General features: G+C 46.1%; 1 protein-coding gene across 3 annotated transcripts in view; it reads left to right on the top strand.

Annotated features, from left to right (window-relative positions):
- The window catches only part of CACNA1C (calcium voltage-gated channel subunit alpha1 C), a 636,647-nt gene that overhangs the window by 421,152 nt on the left and 194,231 nt on the right, over positions 1-21,264 (top strand). The window contains exons 6-7 of one of the 3 annotated variants that reach the window (XM_030804511.1): positions 10,416-10,574; positions 17,374-17,558. In XM_030804511.1, coding sequence (XP_030660371.1) covers positions 10,416-10,574; positions 17,374-17,558 — 344 coding nt within the window. Of the gene's footprint in view, positions 1-10,415; positions 10,575-17,361; positions 17,559-21,264 lie in introns of all 3 variants that reach the window. The other 2 variants (XM_030804510.1, XM_030804512.1) reach the window with 2 other exon arrangements.

The raw sequence follows: 21,264 nt of genomic DNA, 5'->3' as shown, positions 1-21,264 counted from the left end.
TTGGCTTCTAATTCCAACTCTGCCATTTACCAAGTGTGTAATCTGGGACAATTTATCTGTCTTACCTAAGCCTCATTTCTTGTATCTGTATTAAGACAGTTGGGGAATTAAATGAAACAATGTACGTAAAGCACTTATGTGGTACCCAGCAGGTGCTAAGTCCTCGGGAAATGGTAGTTAATACTATTATTGTTGTTGTTTGCTTTAGATCATCTTGTCTGCCTTTCACCATATGCAGTTTTCTTCTAACACAGGGTTTCTTTTATGTCTTTTTCTCTGAACTTCTCTTTTCAATCCACATTGGTAATATAAAAAATTAATTCGACTTGAAGGCTGATATTTTAATTACTCCTAAAGTTTTAATTTATTGGGGAACCAGTTATCCACCATCCCTTTCCTAGGACAAGAACCCTCCTTTAGTGTTCCTCATACCATGTGTGGGATGCAGAATTTATTAATATGGAAAGGCTAAGTTAAAAATAAATGAATATCTCTAATGAATAAGGACACTCTAATGAGAACATGCAAAAATCATAAAACTTGAGGCTGTAGGAGAGCTATCCAGACAATAGTTCTTTCCCCCTTTATGGGAAGCTTTTTTTCCCAGTAAGAAAATGCGTTAGTCACTTTTGAAGCTCAGCGTGATAAACTTGCTCCTTTCCCCAAGGGAGAACTATCTGCCTTCCTAGTTCTAGACCTATTTTCTTTTGAAAGCCATTAAGCCTGTGAGACCATTAAAAGTGTCTGTTACTTCATCAGCCAAATGAAGGCAGAAAACATGATCTGTGAGATTCATCACGTCTCCAGCTTCTAGCCGGTGCAACATGATTCATGGAGATCAGAAGTAAGCGTGGGCTAGTAGTCACAACCTGATGATGACAGTGGTGATGGCCACCACCACAAATGCCGAAAGGAGCACTCATTTTTAGAAGCAGTCAGGTATGACTTTGGAAGATGAGGAACCAGAGTTGGCTAGTGAGTTATAGTAAGAGGATATTTATCTGATCACTATCCCTGGGAGGGAACTTGTTGGCTCACAAAACTTAGAAGCCCTCCAGATGGAATACCTCCTCCTGGCTTAAGGGAATGGTGATGGTGGCACATAGAAAGCCACTCTGTCTTGTCTGCCAGCCATCCTCCAATTGCACTACCACATCTGCTCTCCACCCTTCCCCACTCTGCTGTCTGGCTGGGGAGTTGATCAGATGGCCTCCATCAACAGGCTGCCTCGTCTGCAGCTTGTAGTTGGTTTCAGTCAATGGGGAGCCGAGCAAGAGCTCAGCAGGTGGGAGCAGGGTGAGGTCAGGTTCTTCTGTCCCCACATCCTTCCCTGCAGGTCTGGGCTGGCATTGTCACAGCCTCTCCAAGTGGGCCTTTCTACAAAATGCTGTCCTTCCCACTTTCCGTAACCACTCTTTCCACTTACTTCTTCAGCCTAGTGGTGCTAATAGATCACTGTTGTTGCCACTTCCAGGCCACCCTTGTGGTTCTCTTTACCCCATCATACCTTCATAAAAAGTACCAGTCGTCTCAAATTATCTTAATTTGAGTGTGAGGAGATGGTGGGACAACCTCGTAGAAATATCTGGTAGGTTTATGAAGCATGTCTTGAACTCAGAAGAGAGGACAAAGGAAATAAATGTAAGTACAGGTGTGGATGCATCTACTTAGTGGTGACTGTTGGACTCTTAGGAAGGAGTGAAGTGCGTGAATTTTCTGAGAGAGAGTTTAGAGAGAGCCACACAAAGGGCAGAAGACTAACAGAATAAAAGGGCAGAGAGAAGCTTCACCCATGGATGCAGCTCACAGGTCCATGCTACTGGGAACTGTTTTCCTATTTTCCTAGGTGAAGATAGTCTCTCCCTCTCCTCTATGCTTCCACAGTCCTTTGGGCATAATTCTTAGGAATATTATCACTGGCTTTGCAATGAGCTGTTTCCATGGCTGCCTCCGCATCTAGCTGAAAGCTCATGGGCAGGGACTGCATCATTTTTGCCCCTGTGATATTCCCCAGACTCAAACAGGCCCAGAAGGGGGGGAGGGAATAACAGAGGTTAAGAATTAAATACAGAGTTGCAGGAGAACCAAAATTGTGCCCTGTCAGGAGACAAGGAGAGACCATTTTGAAAAGAAGCGAGTCATCAATAACGTCAAATAGGTCAAGGAGAATGATGGCCAAGCCAAGGCATGGGTGGGTCCGTTGGAGCCATCAGTAACCTTGAGGATGCAAGCTCCATGAGAGTGGCAGTGACAGAAGCCACCAGCGAGAGGGGAATTCAGGTGGAGCTGCTTAAACCTATAAAGCTGCTGCTCTGGGTTGTGACTCTCTGCATGGCTCTTGAATGGCTGTTACTGCTCCTGGAAGGAGAGGCACTCACACAGCACCTGTGCTCCCCAGTAGTACAGTACAGGTATGTGGTTCCTGGTCTTGCCCTCTGCAGTGATCATGAGTTTACAAATAAAAATTAAAAACTTAATAACCCCGCAGGACCCTCACAACAGTTAGTGTATGATATTTTCTGCATCCAGCATTGGCTTCATGTACTTTACTGATTATACAAATTATTTGAAAGAGTGATATATTGAGGATAACCCCCATGCAGGTAAAAATCCAGTCACTGCTTGAGAGCATCTCAGAACCCCAACAAGACTGGATGAGGTTGCTGCAGCCTCCCAGGATGGCCAGCATGCCCTAGGGTCTGGCTGCTGCTTGGTGGAGCAGCAGCTGCGGTGTCACTTGAGACCTGATTAGAAATGCAAACTCATTCCCCATCCACGATGGAGAATTAGAATCCACATTTTGACAAGATCCTAGGGGACCTATGTGCTCATTTACCCTAAAGGGTCCCACTGAGACCTGTGTCACGCTTGTAAGACCACGCTTCAAATAACAATGGCTGTCACTGATATGGCTTTTACTATGGGCCTGACGTTGTTCTGGGCACTTTGCTTAAATTAACTTGTTTAATCCTCACAGCAACTTTATGGGATAGGTAAATGATCATCCTCTCTTTAAGATGAGGTCAATAGTTGGTACGAGGACACATGGCTGAGACATGGTGGGATTGGGATTCATTGGAGTCATTTGGCTTCAAGGGTCCCTCTTCTTCAACCACTGCACTCTCCTCCTCCTCCCACCTCGCATGGCAATCAGCAGGTGCTTCATACATTCTCCGTAGGTGCTTGGAAGATGCACAAGTGAGGGATGGCATAGCTGTCTGTGGTAGCTTCAAGAAAGGGAATCTTGACCATCTGGGGAAAGCTTTCTACAGCCTGGGTACACCTGCCTCTCTCATTATAGAAGGGAGAGACTCTCTGATAGTATTTTCTCAGATAGAGGACGTAGCTGAGGATGGAAAACTTCATTCTAGATTCCCCTCTGGGAGAAGCTGGTGTTTGATCTACACTTTCTTAGAATCTGCGTCTCAAGTCCAAGGTTAGTGAGATTCAAGGGCAGTTATGGAGCTCGGTGGGCACAGTAAGGACAAGGCCCTTCACTTGAATACGTATGTTTTTTAAGTTTTTAAAAAAATTATTTTAAATTTTCTTTTTCTTTTTTAGAGACAGGGTCTTGTTCTGTCACCCAGGCTGGAGTGCAGTAGTATGATCATAGTTCACTGTAAACTTGAACTCCTGGGCTCAAGTGATCTGCCCACCTCTGCCTCCTGAAGTGCTGGGATTACAGGCCTAAAGCCACTGTGCCTGGCCTTGAACACCTGTCTTAAGAGAAATCTATTTATTTCAGATGGCATCCAATTCTAAGAGGAAGGACTTGTAGCGAAGCTTAGAATTTGCCCACCATCCAGTGACTCTTTTTGTTTGGATTTGGCTAAAGTTTGTTGGGAAATACAGAAGGCATAACTTGCTTTGGTGGGGCCAGCCTCTCAGTCAGCCATCATTCAGCTAATCAGACATCTGGATTAAGCAGTATGACTTTCTCTTCCATTCTGCAAGGACAGCCAGCCAGTTCAAGTTATGGAGCAGCTTTTTAAAAGTCCATGTCCTGACTCCTGCCCCAGTCCTGAAAGTGGGCTGTTGCCTTAATGCTGGCTTGAAGCACAGCAGAATCCAGAGTCAGCCCCACTCCTGGGAAGCCCTGACTGCATCGGGATCGGGGATATCACATGTAGAAGGGGTTTTCCCGGCTTGAGGTCGACTCACCATTTCTTTTCATCCAGGCTTTCTGTATTGGCAGAATCTCACATGGTGCTGCAGCCCTCTCTTCTGTTGGATTGGGTCTGCTGAGAAGTTGTGGTTAAGATTGCCCCAATGAAGCCAGCAGAGTGGAGGACCCCTGGCCTAATGTCGTCCTTCCCCTGCCCCTCTGTGGCACCAGATGGGGATTATTTCCTCCACTTTACGAGCGAGGACGTTATCAGGCGGGCCTTCCTCATGCGCTTCCTGAATTGGTTTTCCTGAAAGTAAAAGTGATAGGTGCTTCTCTGACTTCACACAGAAGCAACAAACTGGTTCCTCCAACCTCTTTCCAGGGATTTCTTTTAAGAGACAGAACAAAGCCAGGAGGAGCATGGGGCTGACAGATGGAGAGCCCTGGGTGTCCTATAGCTATCCAGGCTACGTCCCAGTCTGGACCTCACAGCGCTGGCGCCAGGACCCTCTACCTGCACACACCTGACCAGGTCCTCTCCCCATTCAGCCTTCAGCTTAAGCACCACTTCCTGGAAAGCCTTTCTGCAGCCTCCATGCCAAAGGAGGACCCTCGTGGTACCCTGTTCTGCTTCTTTAAGGCTCTTCACAGAGGTTATTATACATCAGTTGCATGATTATTTGACTAATGTTTGGCTGCCTACAAGCTCTGTGTGGGCAAGGACTGCAGGCCTTGTAGTCACCACCATATTCCCGTCTCTAGCACAGCAAGCACGGCTCATGGCCCGTAGAGCTTAGCTCAGTAAATAGTCTTTGAGTGAAATGAAGGCACTGGGTTAGGTGATCCCAAAGTCCTCTTCCTGTCATGGCAAACTTTGAGTCCATCTGTGAGAAACTTGTACCCACCAACCCCCTAAACCCAAACTTGTCTCTTCCTAGTTCAGTGATTCTCAGCATTGTCTTCTGATGAATTCTGTCATCAAGCCTCCTTGCTCATTTTCATACTTTCCTAAGGCTTGACTGGAATCTTCGAGTCTGAATAATTGGGAACGTGAAATGTTCATGCCTGAACACCAACAGAAAAGCAGAGCATCAATGTGGAATCCAAACAATGGAATCTAACATTGGCAATGACCTCCAATTCTAGGGTCTTCAACAGTTTCTCCCTATGCCCTTCCATCTCATGTGAAATGACTCAAAATATGAATTCAAAAGAGGGAAGTATGGGTTGAAGATTACATGAAAAGAACAGAGTCCTTAAAAGGAGCCTTGAATCAGGCATGTTACCTTCCAGCCCCAGTAAGTTCTCCTTTTCCTCTTGCTCATAAAGGCGTTTTCATACTTTTTTGTGATAGTATCCCTGGGGTCCTGAGCAGAACAATTCATCCCAAAAGTAGGGCTTGGTGAGATGCTGTTTTATAAAGCAAAAGAGGGTGTGATCTGTTGTCAGCTACCTCGTCAGTCGTGGTGAACAGTCTGGACCAGGTAACGGAAGCACCAACTTTGGCCAATCTGGGCATCTCCAGGCTAACCTCAAAACCACCGTAGAGAAAGCTGCCAGACATCGCTTTCTGCAATGGATGGCTTCTCTTGACCTTTTAAGGAGAAACAGTATGATTTATATATGGAGGTCCTCTAAGCCTTTCCTAACCGGAATTGTCAAGTTGCACCCCAGAGGGAATGTGGGCAGCACTGTAAGAGGAAGAAAGGAAAAGCCATGTCTGCCAGCTAAACTCCATCCTCCCCTTTTCCCGAGCCTAGCCCAAGGCCCCGTCTCCCTGGAAGGTCTTCCTGGTACCTTGAGAGTCTTTCCACCCACGAAGAGGCAGTCACTTGACATGAACTCCAAACTAGCGAGACTGAATTTCTAGGTTATGGGCTGTTTGATCTTTGCATGGAACCGTATGTTCCAAATTTTCCAGTAGAGCTCTTCTGTCACATACTCAGTCCTATTGGTCCCATAAGTACACGTGTTTGTCAGATTTACCCTGATTTAGGGCTAGAAAAACAGGCTTATCTCATGCGCGGGCCAATAACGATCTTGTGTTCACAGAACGTTTGTCAGCAGTTGCTTCACCAGGCTTATCTAGGGCCCGTTTTCTTTCACCAACATGAGCAGCCAGCCCTGAAGAAGGCCCGACACTCGCTTATCAGCTGTGAGCATGGCCTATCTGAGAACACTTGGGTGGAGAAATGTCGTGTGTTTTCCAAATTAGAACTTGAGTTGGAGGAGCTGTTTCTGGGGCAGCTGTGAGCCAATCCCAAGAAGCTGTTAAACATCCAGGCCCTGAGAGCCAAACTCTACATGGCAGGGTGGAGAGGAGGAAGTCTGGCCGCACGCCTTCACAAGCCAGCCTGGCTCTGCCACCCCAGGCAGGCCGCGAGGAAAGCAGATGGAAGCGAGAGCCTTTCCTGGACCAGCCTTGGAAACATCTGGGCTCTCCTGGAAGCAGGGACTCCACTAGACTCCCCCGCCTTCCCAGCAGATGCTGCAAGCACGTGTCACTGCTTTATAGACTCAGGTCCTGGAGCGTGTGGGGGGCATTTGCACAGTAGTGAAGCCACGGGCTAGGAGCCGGACCACCTGGCACTGAGGCCTGTGCCACCACTTCCCAGTTGTGTGACCCTGGGCAGATCACTCCACTGCTCTGGACCCACTCTTCTCATCTGAAACATATGGTCACAAATAGTGCCTACTTCCTAGGGTTGTTGCCGGGAGGAGATGGAATGATCCAATAGAGTGCTGAGGGCTGCTCTCGCCCATGGCAGGTCTTCAGGATGTGCTCATCAAGTTGGAGGGCCTTTGGTGTTCCAGGGCAGTCCTTCACCCAGTGACAGAATCCCCAGCCAGGCACTTCCTCAAGTCACTGCTTGGATACCTCTGAGGATGGGGAATCCACTACCTCTTAAAGCACCCTACTTCACCTTCAGATAAGCCTGTTTCTTGGACAGATAAGTGTTTATCTTTGTTGAACCTAAGTCTTTCCCGGACACTTCCCAGTTGGTCGTAGTTCCATCCTGTGGTCAGACAGAACTCATCTAACCCCTCTTCCTCAAATAGCAGTTGAGATCCTCTGAAAATCACTGACCTTACCCTCCTGCCTGTGCCTTTTCACCATTCCTGACAAACCACCTTCAATTTCTTCTAATGATTATTGAATGATGTTGTTTCCAATTCCCTCATTCTTGTGGTTTCTGTCTTCTGAAGGCACCCTGTGCTCACGAATGTGACTTGGCTCCATGTGCATGGAGTCCCTCCCCACGTGCCTGAGACACAAAGATGAGAAGATGTGATGAGACTCCAGGAGGCAGGGAATGGCATTCCAGGCAGGGGAACCGCGTGCGCTGGGATTGGAGACACGAAGCCAGAGAACTGCAGGGTGTATTGCTCAAGCCTAGGGTAAAAACTGGGAGTCATTTGAGATCAAACTGGGGAAGGAGGCAGGTGAGTTTACCTGCAGGTGACAGGGAGTCACTGGGTGACTTTCAGCTACAGAGTGACATGTTCCAGTGTGTACTTTAGGAAGAGCATTGTAAGTGTAGCTCGAAGACTGGGCAACACTGGAAGCCGGGAGACCAGTTGGCCAAATGAGGAGCACCAAGGGGACAGAGAGGAGGAAAACGAGTCATGGACGGAAAGGCTAACAGTGGCTCTTCTCCTCGGGGCAGGACAATGAGTCATTGCTTTTTTCTTCTTGCTTCCCTGTGTTCTGCAATTTCTCTATAATAAGTATTTTCTGTTTTCTCTATAATTAGCATGTATTATTTATACAGTAAGAAAAATGTATTCATGTCTAAAGATACTTTGAAACCAAACCAGCAGGACTGGGTTACTGAGTGGAAGGAGGAGCCTAGGAGATCAGTTTTCTGGCCTGGGTGTTCAGGTGAGTGGCGTGACCCTCAACCTGGACGGGGATGTGAGGAACAGGGCATTTGGCAGGAATTCTTATGGCATCTCTGACAGCTGAAATGACACCCACAAGCTGCTTTCACTCCACTTGGCCTCCCTCCAGCCTGTTCAGTGTCCTCTGTCCCCTGCAGGCCCTGAAACTCACCTGTCCCTTAGACACCTATCTGGAAAGCAGGTGTCTGTGCAGCGATACTCACCAGTGCTCCAGGACGGCAGTAGCGTTTATTTAGATGATAAGTTTTGTCAGTCCTTCAGTAAATATTTACTGAGTGCCCACATATGCTCAGCACCAAGCCAGGCCTTAGTGACAAAACGGAAAAGAACAGGCACAGTCCCTCCTCACAAAACTCAGCCTAATGTGAGAGACAGATATAAATGTTTTAAAATCCCGTTAAGGAACATAACATTTCAAACTGAGGTGCACTCTCCAGAGGAAAGAAAATAGTTCCAAGAAGACATAAAGGAAACGTCTCTGGTCTGGGAGTTGCATGATGATCCCTGGGGAAATGACGATCCCTGGGGAAACAGATGCTTGGGCTGAGAGTGAAGGCTAAGTAGGAGGGAAGTGGGGAAAAGCATTCCAGGTTGAGGGAACAGCATGTGTGGTGGCCCTGTGGTGGGAGAACAGTAGCATATTTGACTCTCTAAAAGAAGAGCTGTTTTACTGGAGTGGGTTGGGCAGAGGCAGTGGGCGGAGAGGTGGGTGGAGCCAGACCTGACAGGGACCTGTAGGGCACAGGAAGGATCTTGTCTCCATCCTAAGAGCAGAGGAAGGCATGCAAAGTTCCAGCAGGCCTGAGGCAGCCTGCTGAGCAGCCCTCCAGCTGTGGTCTGGAGGGGAGCCTCCCAATGGGCGTCCCTTTATGTCCCACACCCACCGTTCTCTTGCCATTGGAGGCTGTGGCACTGAGGCCCGTCGAGACGCCCCCTCATGCCTGGGTAGCCCAGATTTGGGGTTCCCCCCACCTCGAGTAGCACTTGGAACATGTCCCCCACCCCCACCCCCAGCAGATGCCCCGAAAGCCGCTTTGCAGTTCAGTTTCCAACTTTCTTCGCGGCTCCGCATACTCTAACACCAATGTGTGTACAACTTGCTAATTAATGGAATCATTTCAATCTGAAAACATCTTGTTCTAATGGGAGGCTGCAAGCACTCTCATTAATTCACAGGTAAAATCATTCCAGCTTTTCGCTTCTTTTTTTTTTTTTTTTTTTTTTTATCTTCCCAGCTTGGCTTAATAGCTGGGGAGAATCATTCTAATCAGCCTTGTGAGAATCACACCACCGGAATGAAAAGCACCAACAACAGCCTTGGGGTTTGGGAAGGGGGTGACCAGCCTTAGTTTATGCAGGGGCAAGCGCGGTGGATAAATGTGAGGGTGAGATGCCCCACACAGAAGGTAAAGACACAAAAAGTGACCTGTGTAGTGTGACTTGGAGGGGGGTGTCCTGTCCTGTGTGTCAGAGGTGGCACTCAGGGTGACTTTCTGCACCTCTGGCTCTGCTGGAGGGAAGGAGGAGCTGCCTCCACATTCTCACCTGGCATGTGAGACTCACTGCACTCACCTGGGCAGGAATCTCACAGGTGACTTTCTCGGGGCTGGGTGTCATCTGGGGATGACTTGCTGATAACCACCGTCCTGCCATTTGTGAATGATTTGCAGTGTCCCTTTAAACGAATGGCATCCCCAGTGTGTTATTTCTGGTATAACAGAGCTTAGTAAGGGGGGCCTTCTCCTCATAGACCACGGTGCAAGCCCCAGACCTCACCGACAACACCCATGTCCCCGGCGGGCTTTTCCTTTACTCTTTTTTACCAGAAGGATCTGGGTGCTTTTTAGAGTTTCTTTTCTTGTGGTAATAAGAACGTAACAAAATTGATCATTTTAATGATTTTCAAGTGTACAGCTCAGTGGCACTAAGTATCTTCACACTGTTGTACAACTGTCACCACCATCCAGCTCTGGAACTTTTTCCAATCCCACCATGGGGAAAACCTGGGGGATAAATGAGTCCCTGCGGGGCCGTCTTGAGTCCACATGAGCTCTCACTGTCCTGAGATGCTGCTCTAGGAGAAAAAGATGCTCAGTTGTCTGTAAGATGGGGTGTTACACAATTTGATAGTTACGGATGGAAACATGTTCTTCCCCTTGGAAGTACAGCAGCTGCCAGTCCTTTGCTTTGGATGAGTCTCCAAGACAGATTTGGAGTGAGGCCAACCTGGATTTAGACCCCTGCACCATCAGTCCTTGGCGTGTGGCTCTGAGCCTCAGTCTTCTCATCTAAACAACAGGGCTGGCAGTTCCTTCCTTGCAGAGTTGCCGGAAGATTGCATGAGATGGCGTCAGCACGGTACCCGCGGGGATGCTTGGTTCAGTGAGTGGCTCTGTCCCCGCAGGTCTCCAGGTGGTCCTGAATTCCATCATCAAGGCCATGGTCCCCCTGCTGCACATCGCCCTGCTTGTGCTGTTTGTCATCATCATCTACGCCATCATCGGCCTGGAGCTCTTCATGGGGAAGATGCACAAGACCTGCTACAACCAGGAGGGCATAGCAGGTAAGAGGGGCGGGCGGCTGCGCTCCCAAGGCCCTGCCCCCTATCGCTCCCAGCACCTTTCCCCTGCTGGCTACACCAACGTGACCAGCAGAGCCCAGAGAAAGCCCCATTCACTCAGACACACACTGGGCATGGTTAAGTGAGAGGCAGAGACCCATATCCTTTTTTTCTCAGTTCCAATTTTTGTTTTAATCTCTGTTAAACCGGCCTAATGCAAACTTCGTCCAGCACTTTTCAATAAGCCACACAATTTGAGAAACATTTGAATAACTTAGAACCTGTCTTTTGTCAATCTACCACTTTTCAGGCCAACCCTGAGTATTTTAAGAATCAGAGCTGACCTGGGGACGTCAGTCTCTGCTCCTTTCACACTTCAGTGTGGCTGGCCATCGGAAGCCCTTTCACGGGGGCCGCTCAGCCCTGAGCAACAGGCTCTCCCAGCACCACTCTAAGATCTTTCTACCTTCATGGTGCTGTTTCCAGATCCTCTGTAATTATTGTTTCTGCTTCTCCATTCACAGGCAGATGCCCCAGAGCCCCTATTCCAGGTGGGGGAGGAGGGCAGGTGGGAATCATGCGCTTGCCAGCAGCCAAACTTCCTCCCTTCAAGGAGAAGGCTTAGTTCTACCCCATGACTCCCAGTCCCTTCCTTTTTGAGCCTTCCAGCTTCATGTTCCTTCCATAAATCAATATATTTAACAGCAATGCTGGCTCATTAGGCACTTCCCTGCATGGCACTGGAGTTTTGGCTTGCAGGATATGCTGCAAGCTGCTGCTAAAGCTACTAACGTCGCAGCTTGGCCTTTTAAAGAAACATTTAAACAGAAATTGACAAGGCTTTTAAACACACATATAAAGCAGCTTAACACAAAGAACTTGTTGAAAAAATATCCCCCGCCCCAAAGGGGCTAGCCATGTTAAATGTGTATGATTTTTTTTCACACAGCAAGATCCATCATCTTAGTTTTTGGCATCTTGGTGGAAAAAGGGGAGCATCATCTTCTGGAAACAGTGGGGGATACCTAATGTTCTCCATCGACACTGCACCTCATTCCCACTCAGTCCCAGCATTCAGTTAAATGGGACCTCTCGCTTCACTGGGGTGAGGAGGGATAGCTTCCAAACAACAGGGAGTGAAATTCGTAGCAGAAACCCAAGTAGAATACTTTCTATGTATGATCTACTATGACTGGATGGATTAACTGCATATTTGAGGGCGTTTCTAGTTTATTTCCACATAGCCACAGTCCTAAAAACAAAACAAAACAAAAAACCACACACACAAAAGGTATACTCCTATAGACACAGAATCACACAAATGTTTTCACCCTTTGGATGGAAGTCTGTTTAACAGGAGACTGTTTTTTCACTCCAGAGAGAATTTCCAAATTACTTGGGCCATAATTGTGTCAAATAAACTATCCTGTTTTCAAAAATAGAATCCTTGTTAAATTGGAAAAAGCAGATCTTGCCTATAGCTAAAATTCTGAGATTTTTCAGCCTTGCTTAAAGAAATGCCAAACCATGTATGAATAATATTTTCCCCTTTAATTAAAATCCTTCCTTTCATTCAGGTTGATTTGTAGCTAGCTCAGAACCAATAAATGTATATGAATTGTGCGGCCCTGTGAGAGCTCATTTTAAGACTCCTTAAAAACTGACCGTGGTATGTCTAAAGTTGATGCAGTTGTATTGAAATTATCAATGACCCATTTGACCCAAACTCCTCAGGAAGTCTCAGACATGTGGAGTCTCGAAGATTCCCCCTCAGTTCAGCAGTGAATGATGGTGAGGCCCTCACTAACAAAATGCGGGAGAGTGAAACGGTGGAATTCAGACATCGAGCCAAAGATGGAGGCCCTGCTGTGCAATCAGAGGTCTCAGCCCCACAGAGTAAGGAGAGGGGCTGCAAAACTGCAGGCGATTTCCATCATCCTAACGAGAAAGCAGCCCAAGTGTGTTTTCTGCCGGTGGTGGGCTCCTGCAAGGGCCTGTGGGAATAAGCGGCCCTGAATACTGGTTGGAAACCCAAGGCTTTGTTACCAGGCCTCGGAGACCCTGGACAGTCAGAAGATGGTGAGCATGGTAGACAAAGCAAGCATGGCACAGGGAGGGAGCCATCCTGAAGGCCATAGCCACAGGGCCCGGTGAAGAGGTCGCCCCAACGCTCCAAGTACCAAGCCTGTCATGGCCTCCTCTTCTCTTAGGGCAAAGATAAGACTTGGCCTCCCCAATTGGAATGGCCAATTTAGGATGACATTGTCCACCTTGATAGTAAACAGGAGCAGGAAAAGTGCCTGACAAGTTGCCTCCTACCAAGAGACTCATCAGATTGTTTATGTGATGGGTTTATCTTTGCCTGCAAGTTCAGAAAAGAAGTAGGCTCCCATCACGGAAACGGCCATGAGCCAAGGGGGCCAGGAAAACAACAGAAGTGCTCCAGAGAGAAGGGCCCTGCCAGGCTCCATGAGAAGGTGGCCTCACTCATTCGCCTGAGCCAGAGTCCCTGCTGGGAAGAGGGGCCCAGGACACAGCTACAGAAGCCTGTCCTCTCAAATACTCTGCAATCAGGAGCTTGCTGTCCCTTCGTTCCCAACCCTGCCGTCTGATCACAAGCAAGGACCCACTCTGTCACTCTTAGCACAACACGGTGCTGCTGCCATCAAACCCTTGTCCACCCACATAGTCGGCAGTACAGACAAGGAGGGAAAACATGCGAGAACCCAGACACATCTGTGCAGCCGTGGAGTAGAAGACCAAATACTTGCAGGCTTTGAAACCAACCCCTGAGTGCTTTGGAGAGTTTTATATAAACTTTGGAATGGGTGGTTTAAGTTTTTTCTTTCTTTCTTTCTTTTTTTTTTTTTTTATTTCAGACTTTGGATTGAATTACCCTATTTTCTGCAAATTTAGATTATACAAAAGTGCTTTGTGAGCCTTTGTTGTAATTTTTGATGAGATTTACATCAAATTCTTTTTATAGTCCAATATTATTTCACAGACTGTGAATTTTATGTATCTCTAGATTTCAAAATACGTTTGATTTTGAGCCATGTTTCCAATAAAATCCACAAAGAAAGTTATGGAATTGTCCAGGTGAGCCATGTTCTGCCTCTAGACTGCCCTTCCAGGGAACAGCCCCGGTGAAGATGGTCTCAGAAGAGGCAGCGCTTCCCTAATCCCGGAGACATCTGTAAGGCGCCTTCTCAGCTCCTCAACAGACACATCACCATATGCCGATACCTTTTGTTTCTGGTTGTCCCATCTGTTTGATGGTGCACTGAGCCAGGTCACTCTGAATAGCTTCCCAATCACAGTAATTACCCCTGAGACTGGCACAGAACTGGTTGGCTAAAACCTAGAAATGAAATCATCTTTGTTCTATTCACTCCTTAAAGTTGAGTTTTAAAAAAGTAATTGATTTTTGTCTTTAGTGATTTCTCCTTGGAATCACTAACTGGAGCTCTCCCAGGATTGCATGTTTTTGTTGGTATTCACTGCGTTTCTAAAATCTCTCCTAATCTTCACCTCCATTATTTTACCGAAAACTTAGTTTGGACTTTCCAGAATGACTCTACCTCTCTTCATTTCTGTCTTAAAATGTAGACCCTGTATTGCTTTGTTTCTTTCTCCCGCCTCATGTTCCCACTTTCCTCCCCAGGACTTCATGACTCTGCAAAAGAAAACCAACACATTTTTACATTTAAGCAAATTTCTCCTCACCCTAGAGTGTGTGTTGCTAGGACCTGCTGATTTGTGTGTGTTCACATTTTTTCAAGTGTTCACTTTAGTGCTTTTTATAGATACCTATTTTTACCAGATCGTCACTGCTTCTTAATTGTTCTCAAGTCTTTTTCATCATTGTTCAAATCGGATTTTAAATAGCAGAGTGGCACTAAGCCTTTAGATAATGTTTCTGAGTCTCATCCCTTTCTCTCTCGTTAGTGAGATCACTTCCCCTTGATGCCATTTTCTTTTTCACAGATATTCCCTCTTTGTGACGTTTCAGGAACTGAGAGTGCAGGGAATGCTGCCGGATGAATGCTCCCAATGTAAAGATTAACTGCATCTTTATTCTGTGAAAAAGCAAAACATGAGAAAAAGATGCAAGCTTCCCCTTCACTTTTTCACCCTCTCTCTTTGTCCCATCTCTCCTATCATTCCAGCACTTCTATCACAGTGACTGAACACGTCTCTCTAGAAAGCTATGACTAGAATGGGTGAGAACCCAACCGAATTAATGATCTAATTGGCTCTTGGTTTTCTGGTCTCTCAGCTCTTGAATTTTTCGGTGCTTATCCACTTTTTCATGTATTATTTAGGCTTAGGATTTACATTTCAGCCTCCCCCTTTTTTGTAGCATCACATCCAAATCTCTAAGATTTCACATTTTTAAAAGTCATAAAAAGTTGTAGTTAGAGGACTACTTATTTCAGCTGCATTAATGGAGCCCTCCTGGGAGCTGGACCCTGAAATAAGGAAATGGTGTGGATACTGTCTCTCTAACAGTTCAGGGACCAGCAGTGCAGACCTTTGCACCTTGATCAACAAACACAGGACTCACACACAACTTTAAGCACTGGCCCAAGAATAAGCCAGGAAGCAGCATTATTCATAATAGCCCAAACCTGGAAACAATCCAAACGTCCATCAGCTGGTGAAGGGATAAACATACAATGAAATACACTGCTCAGCAATAAAGAGGAACAGAGCCTACTGATATATGCAGCAGCACGGATGGAACTCAAAACATTATGCTAAGTGAAAGAAGATGGACATAAAAAGCCTCATAGTGTGTGATTCCATTTATATGAAATTTCTAGAGGAGGCAAAGCAATGGAGACAGAAAGCAGATCAGGTTGCCAGGGACTGGGGATGGGAGCAAGGATTGACTGCAAACAGGTGAGGGGGTTTCAGGGACTGATGGCCCTGCTTTAAAATGGATTGTGGTTATGGCTGCATGACTATATAAATTTACTAAAAATAATTAAGATGTACATTTACATTGATAAATTCTGAGGCATGTAAATTATAAGTCAATAAAGCTGATGGGGTCAGTGGGAGAGAAAGAGGAGAGGAGAAGGAGGAGGAGGAAGAGAAAGAGAGGAGAGGAGAAGGAGGAGGAGGAAGAGAAGGAGGAGGAGGAAAAGGAAGAGGAGGAAATGACAGAGGAGGAAGAGGAAATGAAATTGACAGAGAACAAGGAGGAGGGGGAGGCCACAAAGATGACCACGAAGGTGATGATGACAATGAAGAGGAGGAAGAGGAGGAGCTGCCCTGCTGCTGGGAAGACACAATCGGGCATGTATTTTCAAGTAGACTCTATTCTCCTAAGAATTATCTTTTACTTAAGGATTAATATTTCTCTTCCGGTCTTCCTCTTGGGAGTGAACAGTTTCAGATTTAAAGCCACCAACTGAGAATCAGCCCACCGGCCAGTCATCTTCAATGCAGAGCCTAATGTAGGCAAAGTAATCACGCTTATGATTGTTTTCATATATATGAAACCAGAAAATAATCCTGGGTGATCTGTTGTCTCTAAATGAAGAACTATAAGCGAATTCTGTCTCTCTCTCTCTCTCTCTCTCTCTCTCTCTCTGGAAGCGTATTTTCATTGTTATAGGCAATCATTTATTTGTTGGAACTGGGGTCTCTTCTGTCTGTTATTGTCATTACTTTGTCTAAGGACAGGACAACGTCTTTGATTTCACAAACTTTTGTGAATTCCACACCATTACCTTCCGTAGCCAGAGCCAAGACTTTCTCAGTATTTTCCCATAATGGAAATTCTTAGATCAGTCAGGTCTTGTTTAAATTTACCAACAATCTCCACACTCAAAATATAAGTCACATCTTCATTCATTAATTTGCTGGGAGCTATTCCCAGCACGTGAAATTAGTCCAACTGCTGCCTTTAGTCACAGACACTGTGTTCTACTGTTTCCTGACAAAGCCCCGTCCGTACTGAGGAAGCACACTCCCTGTTATTCACTGCCGCTCTGTCTTGATTAGAGGTCAGAAAATGATTCTTCTCTTCTGAAAGGTATTCATGCTGCAGAGCAAAGGGCAGAGCTGCGAAGTCCCACATGACAGGCATGAAATACAGTCAGTAGTGTGTACTCACAGGCTGTAATGAAAACGGCTGCAGGTGATCCCTCTCCCCGGCAGGCAGAGTCCGTTTTCCGTCTTTCACCTATATAAGGCTTCACTGTGAAGTGACTTGCATCCCTGGCAATGTATCCTCTAATACATAGTGGACCCATATAGTTGGCATTATTGGATGGGATCGGTTGGCTAACTATGTGAAGGAGTCTTTGCATTGGTGTTGTCCTTACCCTAAATTCTGGTATTCCAATACAAGTGTCTATAGAACTCTACCACCAAAAAAAGAAAATATGGACTTCTAATCGCTTTCTGGGTCAGTTTCCACTTGCAGTGGTGGCATCATCATTATTTTTTGATTGGCCATTTGATTATGATGCTGACATGTCGCAACAGAATGGGCAATAGAAATCAATTACTGAGATTAAAATACAGCTTTTACAACAGTGAGTGGAAAGGACTGACCTTCTAAATTAACGGCAGCCTAAACGGAATGCCTACTTTCTAATGTTGCTTAATTCACCTCTAGGGGACCTGATTTAAACGTGTCTTGCACTGTTGTTGCCATGGTTGCTTTGCCCATCCCATCAACCTCATCATGTCACTTTTCTCTCTGACTTCTTTCTCTGCCCACATTTCTCCCTCCCTGCTGCTCCCGTCTCCTGTCTTCTTCTGGCCATTTGAGATGTTCCAGCAGAAGATGACCCTTCCCCTTGTGCACTGGAAACAGGCCACGGGCGGCAGTGCCAGAACGGCACGGTGTGCAAGCCCGGCTGGGATGGGCCCAAGCACGGCATCACCAACTTTGACAACTTTGCCTTCGCCATGCTCACGGTGTTCCAGTGCATCACCATGGAGGGCTGGACGGACGTGCTGTACTGGGTACGTAGCATGAGTGGGCAGTCAGAGGGTGGGGGCACAGCGGCTGTGAGCCCTTCCCTGACACCTCCCTTTCTCCTCCCCATGGTCTTGGGGTCACATATGAATCTTGGTGGAATGGTTGATGAAGAGCGTCTTTTATTTCTTCCAGGTCTTGCCTGAGAAACAAGGCATGAGCTTTTCACCCTAATGAGTCCCCTCCCCCACCTGCCAGCCTTAGGGAAGGGTCATTTTTCCAGTGCGTCCCACAGTGCAAAACCCTGGTGTGCAGGCATGGATGAGCTGGCCAAGGTGGCACAAGGGTTCCGTTCAACTCCTCCTCCCATGCGGCGTTCCTTCTGCCTTCATTCTTTTCTTGCCTCTTTCCTCAAAAGGGAGCTAGAAGGCAGAATTATGTATTCTTAGGGCTGAAGAGAAAAAGTCCTGATCTTCTAAAAAGAATTTATATAAAGAAACCATTTTTATTGAATTGTGTAGCATTGTGACATGCTATTCAATTTTTACTTTTTATTTTACTCTTACCTTATTAGAATAGTCTATCAGACAAGTGCACTGGCAGCATTTTTACTATTCCCAAAACATGCTGCTGGTCATGTGATGCCTATTTAGAAATATACTTTTTTTAAAAAATTTTTATTTTAAGTTCTGGGATACATGTGCAGAACGTGCAGGTTGGCTACATAGGTATACATGAGACATGGTGGCTTGTTGCACTCATCCACCCATCATCTATTAAGCCCCACATGCATTAGGTAGAGAAATACCACTTCTCGACAGCCACCCAATCAATAGTAAATCTTCATTTACCTTAAAGCTGCCCCTTTTAGTATCCAGTAGCCAACACTACTTTGCTGCACTTCGAGCCTCTGAAGTGCCAGATTTTTTTGCAGCCTACCCCACAGGCAAATCCACACTCCATATTTGAGCTGTCTCGATTCTGGCAAAGTCCATTATTAGGAAAAACTCCAGAAAATATATTCTTCGTAGTGTCTCCAACTTCAGCATGAAAAATGACTTGCCAGAAGCCAGTGTCGTCCTCCAGAATTTGGGCGAATAAAGCATGCTGCCAGTCTTAAAAATACCATCTCCTTCAGAGTTTTGCAAATAGGCAAATTTATTTGGCCATCATGAAAACAATCTAAGAGCCTGCTCAGGGAACATGTCTACAAACCCAAGCAGGGAAGAGTGAGAGGGGAGCGAATGCTTCCCGTTGAGCAGAGCTGCCAGATCAAAAGGAAATCATGCCAAGAGAGGCGTTGACTTCTTCCTGAATCGGAAGGAAGAGTTTTGTAACTGTATGGAGATGTGGTGCACAGTATTCTGTCATATGATTTCTTTAAAAGCACCATGTTTTATTGAATCAGAATCCCTCTTTCTCAGTTTTTATGTGATAGTCAATATGCCAAAACCCAGTGTTGCTATGACATGTATCCCTCTCTCTGTAAGTGACGACTTGAAACTTGCCCGAGGACCTTGTACCCAGCAAACATTTCCTGAGTGTCCTTGCATGCCAGGGGTGCTCCTAGGCTCTGAGGATTCAGTCATAAATAAGATCCAGTCCAGTCCAATTATCTTAGTCTAGGAAGCCAACTAAATTCTAAACTGAATAATGGCAGTATGGCTGGACCCATGCCGCGGCGAAGCTGCTGTGTTGTGATACTTTCAAAAAGAAGGCAAAGGTCAGATCCCCTCTGACTCAAACTAAAATGAAACATTGGAAAACATTTCTGAGATTCATGCTCAATAAGAACTTGGTTTTGAATAATTTGTGAGACAGAGACAAGGAGTTGAATTTATTCTGCTTAGGCAAGTTTATTTTGTTTAGCAAAGCAGACCAAATTCCCAAGTGGTCCTAACTGGTCCTTCTTCCTCGGGTGGGTCCCTCTGGCCAGCCAAGGACAGAAACATCCTTCTGCCAATAGGCAGTTTCTGCCTACAGGCCACATAGGATAAATGATTGTGTGGGACTGTGCTTTGGGGGCTCATCCAATAAGCTTCAGACCCATGCCTTCCATGGCATCAAACTGAGGGCAGGTGGCAGTGGAGGGTGGGTGGAGGGTAGGAATAGATATGATTGCCTTTGCTGATGTATTTTTGTGTTCTTCCTTCACCACTCCCTTCTTCTCCCCCACCACAAGTCACTGATGCCCCACCAGCCAGATGTGACCCAAAGAAATACTGTCATAATGACAGCCGGAGCGGGGAAGCAGAAGCAGCAACAACTGCAACCACCAATTTTCAGCAGCTGTGTTGTGCCTTCTCCCCTGGGGAGCGTGTGATAGAGCTCAGGCTGGGAATGGAAAGAGTATCAGAGGTGAAGAAACAATCCCAGGCTCATGGGACATGCCTCTCTCTGATTTTCCCAGCACCTTCCCAAAATGGCCATGTTGTGTGTGTGTGCATTTGTATGTGTGTGCACACCTGCATGTGTGTATACACACACGTGCACATACACACACCTAAAACTGAAACTTGGGTATTCATGATAGAAGCCCTGCCTAGCCCAGTGCTCCTGCTTTCAATTTCTCTAATTGCTTTGACCTTTCTATGGCTGTTTCTTCCTTCTTCCTCCCTCTCCCTCTTCCTTTCTCTCCAGTGTCCCTCCTGCTTAGCCTCTAGGCCAGTATCTCTAAAGCACAGACTCTCAAATCTCAAAATGTTCTAGCATCAAACATAGAGCTTTGTAAATATAAAAATACCCAAACCTCCCTCAGAGCCATTGAATTAGAAGCTCTAAAATCAAGGCCCCAGTATCTGCATTTTGAAAAAGCTCTCCAGGTGATTCTGATTTCCAGGCTGGAGTCTGAAAACGCTGGAAATCTAACCTATTGAACCTCATGGTGCTGGTATGATGCTGCTGGCTTTGAACCCTTCTAGGGAGATAGTTTCCATGGGGAGGAGGGGGAAATAAGGCCTTTCAGTCAGAAGAATGAATTGTCCTTCAAGCACAAAGGGCAAGTCTAAAGGACTTGAGAAGGAGCAGCCAAGATTTTCAAGTATAGTAATGCATGGAAACCCCAGAGCTCCATTCATTCTAAATCACCAAACAGCTGGAAAAGAGTAAGTCACTAAAGCATCAGAGAAGCGATTGGTCAGCCGCTGGATATGGCCTGAGGTAGAAGGGATCAGGGAAGGCACCTAGCAGATGGCAGCACTTGCTTCCGGTTGTGGATGATACGGTATCTTTCTCTTTTCCTCTAACATCTGTTACTGTATTCCATTGTTAGGATTTTAAAGAGTGGACTAAAAATAAAATCAGACTTGGTCAAGTAATACTTGAACATTGCTTCAGCTATGAAAGCCATTGGCCATGCATTGCGTTGAGGCTCCAACAAGCCGAGCAATTTGCTGAAAACATTTGTTCTACCTAATATCCTGTTTGAGGAGTGTGCAGATGACAGAGTAAGGAAGGGTGGACACCGGGGATTTGGAAACTAAACAAAACTTGGGTTTGGGGTGCAGTTTCCTTAGGAAATTACTTCTTAATCCAAAGGCTCATCCTTTACTCTCAGAATGTCCAAGACTCTTAAAAACAGATGAGTAGGTGTGGGGAGTGTGATCAGATAAAAAGCACTGGCCTTCTTCAGAGGCACTGAGGCACCAAGGAGGGAAGAACCTAATGTATAACATTACCATTGTTTTCCATTCTTAGTTTCACATGTTTTGTTTTGTTTTTTTCAAGAATCTAAACATTCCTAGCCTTTTGCAC

This window comes from Nomascus leucogenys, chromosome 23, assembly GCF_006542625.1.
Source record: "Nomascus leucogenys isolate Asia chromosome 23, Asia_NLE_v1, whole genome shotgun sequence".
In the NCBI taxonomy this organism is placed as follows: domain Eukaryota; kingdom Metazoa; phylum Chordata; class Mammalia; order Primates; family Hylobatidae; genus Nomascus; species Nomascus leucogenys.
This window is presented reverse-complemented; position numbering and strand designations above follow the sequence as displayed.